Source organism: Phytophthora parasitica (genome assembly GCF_000247585.1).
Source record: "Phytophthora parasitica INRA-310 unplaced genomic scaffold supercont2.288, whole genome shotgun sequence".
NCBI lineage: Eukaryota > Oomycota > Peronosporomycetes > Peronosporales > Peronosporaceae > Phytophthora > Phytophthora nicotianae.
The window spans coordinates 9,755-10,263 of NW_008649274.1; the positions used below are offsets into that span (position 1 = coordinate 9,755).

At 52.3% G+C, this 509-nt stretch overlaps 1 protein-coding gene across 1 annotated transcript; it reads left to right on the forward strand.

The window, feature by feature from the left end:
• Positions 1-25: 25 nt before the first annotated feature.
• On the forward strand, positions 26-495 carry PPTG_20081 (hypothetical protein; the record flags this gene model as incomplete). The annotated part of the gene is made up of 2 exons (XM_008918739.1): positions 26-413; positions 485-495. 2 exons carry the CDS (start codon positions 26-28, stop codon positions 493-495), a joined length of 399 nt encoding a protein of 132 aa, XP_008916987.1.
• Positions 496-509: the final 14 nt, after the last annotated feature.

A 509-nucleotide genomic window follows, 5' to 3' on the forward strand; every position in this document is an offset into this window, starting at 1 on the left:
GCAGCAACCCAAGGACGTGCTGTTCATGTTCCTGGTCGTCCTTAAGCACTGTGGGAAATGGGACGTGGTGGCAAACGTCTTCCGCATCAAGACGGAAGCATTTCAAAAGATGATCCTTTCGTTTGCGGAGGTTGTGTCTCCGTATCTCTACGAGAAGTACGTGGTGTCCGCGGTTGGTAAATTCACGACGGAGGTGCTCGTGCTAGGAGGCAACACGTTCCGTAACTACCCAAGCGCTCGCTACGCCACGGATGTTACTTTCCAGCAGAGCAACATGCCGACCGGCCAAATGAAAGAACGGTGTGCGTACTACAGTGCCAAACATCATCTTCACGACTACAAAGTCGAGGTGTCTGAGCTTCCTAATGGCCTTGCACTCAACTGCACGGCGCATTACCCTGGCAGTGAAGCGGGTATCCAGATTTTCCGCAAGAACCACGAGTTTCACCTCCAACATCTTCTTAAGAGCTCGATGGAGACTGAGCTAGCAGATGAAGGGCCTCTAACGA